Source organism: Humulus lupulus, chromosome 8 (genome assembly GCF_963169125.1).
Source record: "Humulus lupulus chromosome 8, drHumLupu1.1, whole genome shotgun sequence".
Lineage (NCBI taxonomy): Eukaryota > Viridiplantae > Streptophyta > Magnoliopsida > Rosales > Cannabaceae > Humulus > Humulus lupulus.
In genome coordinates this window covers 125823392-125827436 of record NC_084800.1, presented here as the reverse complement: position 1 = coordinate 125827436, position 4045 = coordinate 125823392, and the positions used below count along the sequence as shown (strand labels likewise).

Sequence of the window (4045 nt, the reverse complement as noted above, 5' to 3'; positions counted from 1 at the left end):
TAAAGATCAGGATCCTTGGTCGATAGGCAATCCATGTAACCTAGTGCTCCCTCTGAGTCACTTTCCAACTTCTGTGCATTTCTTATTTTTGCCACTTTGTTGTACACGTCCCGAAATTTAAAAGGAAAATTTCCGTACCTGCCTAATTGTAGGACAAGATATGTTATAGCAGAGGAAGTTTTGATCCCAACCTTATTCATAGTCATTACTTGGGCAATTACTGTGTCTGGAACGTTGCGGTGTGAATGTAAGAATTGCATTTCTGAGAAAGTTTCCAATTCGTGATTATGAATAAGTACAAATTCCTTAGACCTATAAAGGTTCGTCTCTTTCATTCAAAGCAATCGGATGGCAGCCTGGCATCCAATTCGAGTTATATCCTTTGCACACCTCTTTTGGTTTGGCAAGTTGAGAAAATTTTCTATTCGAAAACCTTCTTTGGAACAAACCCACTCGCGCATGCTAATAACATCATCCCTCTTTTTTCCATCATCAATCCTTATGCTAAATCCTCTCCACTTAGAATAAGTCCAGTAGAAAACCTCCCATTTCTCTAGAGAATCCATCTCCTTCCCTAAAATATCAATAGTATCTATTTCAGCTATTGGTTTGGTTAGTTGAAGGTTGTTTAGTATTTCTTCCCACTCTGGGTTGGAGGCAATGTCAACGTCTGTCAGTTGCATGAAAATAATACAATTAATTATTCACAGTTAGGAAGATGCATTTCACACATATGATGAGTGATTTGATGGTCAAATTTTATATCTTCACACGTAATGTTAGAAAATATGTAAGCAATACGTGTATGCGGCAGTAAATGAAAACTTGTATATGTGTAGTTTCTTTTTTGTAGATTATAGGCCTTGATTTAGATAATGCTATTTTGCTAACTTTTTGGTCACATATTGCAAAGAGGAATAATGGTGTATCAAAACAAAGGAAGGGGAGACAAGATAAATTAGCTCATGGCAGTTCATGGCAAGCTCAAATAATGATTACGTACCGTTACAAGTGTGGTGAGAAAGCCTCAAGAATGCTAGCAAGGCAACAAAATATGGTAGTGTGCAGTCACTACATGTCCCTAAATTTGTCCCTCATGCATTGTTCTTCATCATGTCCATTTGTTTGAGCTTTGGCTTAGAAAGGTGGTAGAAGTTTATCTTTCTCATTCAATATATAGTTGGGTACTGAGCATTGATGATGACAACTACCATCATTTTATTAAGCTTTAGTGGACTTAAATCCTATTCACATGCATTTTGAATAAAAAAAAATATTTCATTAATGTGGTAGTCAAATTATAAAAGCTCAATTAGTGAGTACATACTTTGTTATTGTTTGGGCCAAGTGTAGGTGAGCCCAGGTGTAATGACCCAACTATTTTTAATACCTTGAACCATTAAAATCTACTAGACTTAGCTACTACTTTTGGAGAAAACATATATAAGAAATAATCATAAATTTATTAAAACTCTAAAATAATTATTGTATCAATAACAAAAAAGTGTAATAGGGTATGTGATCTCATTGTTTACAAAACATAAAACATAATTTTAAATGCTAATTGCGAAATTACATTAAGAAAATATAATTTAAAAGACTAAAAATAAATAACGTCGTCCTCGATCAACACGCAGTCCATTCATTCCATTCATCCTCAACACACAAGCCAAGATACCAAGAATCCTTCCGCCTCCATATCATTTTCCTCCATCACGATAAAAAAATAAATAAAGCAATGAGCCTAATGCCAAGCAAGGAAAAATCCACTAACAATCATATAACATAAATCATAAACATAAGACTATATCATAAACATATACTATTAAACTTATATCATAACTTTAACCCATAAAAATGGTAATCTTGGGGTTTGCTATTTAAGAAACTATAAGCCCCAAGCAACATAAAATAAACATTGGGGTTTGCTAGCTAAGCAACTATAAGCCTCAAGCGACATAAAAGCATTGAGGTTTGCTAGCTAAGAAACTATAAGCCCCAAGGATTATAAGACATATTCATATATATCATAACATATAAGCATATAAATTCTATCCTATTTTCCTTACCAAAAGCTGGGATATTTGGGAACAAGAACGAGATTTAGAAACTCCTATAAACTAATAGTAGAAAAGGGTGAGAATCTTTAAGAATGAATATGGGAACTAAACCATCAACAAGAAACTTACCAAGAAAGACCTTAAGTTTCAAGAACATAAATACCTAATTAAGAATCAATAATAAGAGTTAGGATCTGAATAAAAGAAACTAAAGAAAACTAAAGAATTATAAAGAATTGGACCTAAGGAATAGGAATACCTTGAATGACTTTATGAATTGGTCTAAAACCAAAAACACTCTATTTCTCACTTCCCAAGTGTTTATAAAAGCTTAGAATGAAAAAGCTTTAACCATAAACTCAAGTGTATCTCTCTATAGTAACATTAGCACCTTGGAGGCTCTGATCAAATGCTTGAAGAATGAAGAAAATGGCTGAGCACTAGGTCCTATTTATAGAGTTCAAGGAGTGAAACTAATCCCTTTTAGTTTGAATAAATAAATGATTATAAAATAAAAAAGATTTGAATTTTTCATTCAACTAATGCCTAGAACTCGGTCAAAATCGTTCAAAGGTAGGTCTAAGTGGTTAAGGCTATTTTTAAAATTCAAAAAGTCAAGCTTTAAAAAATATACTCATGGAGCTGATATATCACCCACCCTTGGAGATATATCCCTCCCATGCATTCTCGAGGCTTGTTCGATTGTTCATGCAAAGTTGATGTGTTTTCCGTATCTTTCGTAGGCGATATATCAGCCCCTATGCTGCGATATACCGGCATACGTAGATATATTAAACACGTATTTGTACTTTTTCAGCATGATTTGAATTAGATAAATAGCTTTGACTGAGTCATAATACGATCCTAACAGCTGCTGGAAGGTTCTAGAGCTTCTAGATCTTTCTTTTATTAAAACTATTCATCAAAATACTTAATTTCTTTAATAATCATGATTATGACAAGTGTCATGCTCTTAATGGTTCTATCTAAACCTTAGGTTATAATAAATAACATCTCTATGACCAGCAATATCAATCAAAGCTTATGTTATAATTAATATTCTTAAACTATAGGTTAAACTTATAAAATCCATAACTGTTGCTATGAGTTTCCAACTAAGTCCCGACTTGAACCAAAATCCACGGTAACTAACATACTACTAACTAATACTAACTACTACTACTACTACTACTATTACTACTACTGCTACTACTACTACTACTACTATCTAGCTAGCTAAGTAAACATTCTGGGACTCTAAAATTCTCTCCTACTACAAAGAATTTCGCCCCCAAAATTTACTTACCAAACAATTCCAGATACCGGGCTAACATGTCCTCCTCTAACTCCCATGTTGCCTCCCGTTTGGAACTATTACTCCATTGGACCTTGACTATTGGAATACTCTTGGACCGCAATTCCTTCATCCCTCTATCTAGGATGCTAATCGGTCGCTCCTCGTAACTCAAGTCTTTTTGGAGTGCTATCGTATCGTACATGAGGACGTGAGATGGGTCTGACACATATCTACGCAGCATCGAGATGTGGAACACATTATGGCTATCTACTAGAGATGGCAGTAAGGCTAATCTATATGCAACTACTCCCACTTTGTCCAATATCTCAAATGGACCTATAAACCTGGAACTAAGCTTGCCTTTCTTTCCGAATCACTTCACACCTTTCATAGGAGATATCTTTAAGAAGACTTGATCTCTGACTTTAAATTCCACATCACGCCGCTTGGCATCCGCATAACTTTTCTGACAGCTCTGAGCAGCGAGCATACGCTTTCTAATCAGTTCTTTCGCATCCTGAGCTTCTCTGACAACTTCGGGTCCAAGAAGTTGCCTTTCTCCTACCTCGTCCCAATGTAACAACGATGACACCTCCTTCCATAAAGCAACTCATAGGGCGCCATTCCAATCGTTGACTGGTAGGTATTGTTGTAGGAGAATTCTATCAGCGGAAAATACTTACTCCAT

General features: G+C 35.1%; 1 protein-coding gene across 1 annotated transcript; it reads right to left on the bottom strand.

The window, feature by feature from the left end:
* Positions 1-335: 335 nt before the first annotated feature.
* Positions 336-683, bottom strand: LOC133796025 (protein FAR1-RELATED SEQUENCE 5-like). Its single transcript, XM_062233507.1, has one exon. It carries the CDS (start codon positions 681-683, stop codon positions 336-338), a length of 348 nt encoding a protein of 115 aa, XP_062089491.1.
* Between the last annotated feature and the right edge of the window lie 3362 nt (positions 684-4045).

Bases quoted from the DNA above. Each gene is read 5' to 3' on its own strand.
- LOC133796025 (XM_062233507.1), bottom strand. From the start codon at position 683: ATGCAACTGACAGACGTTGACATTGCCTCCAACCCAGAGTGGGAAGAA.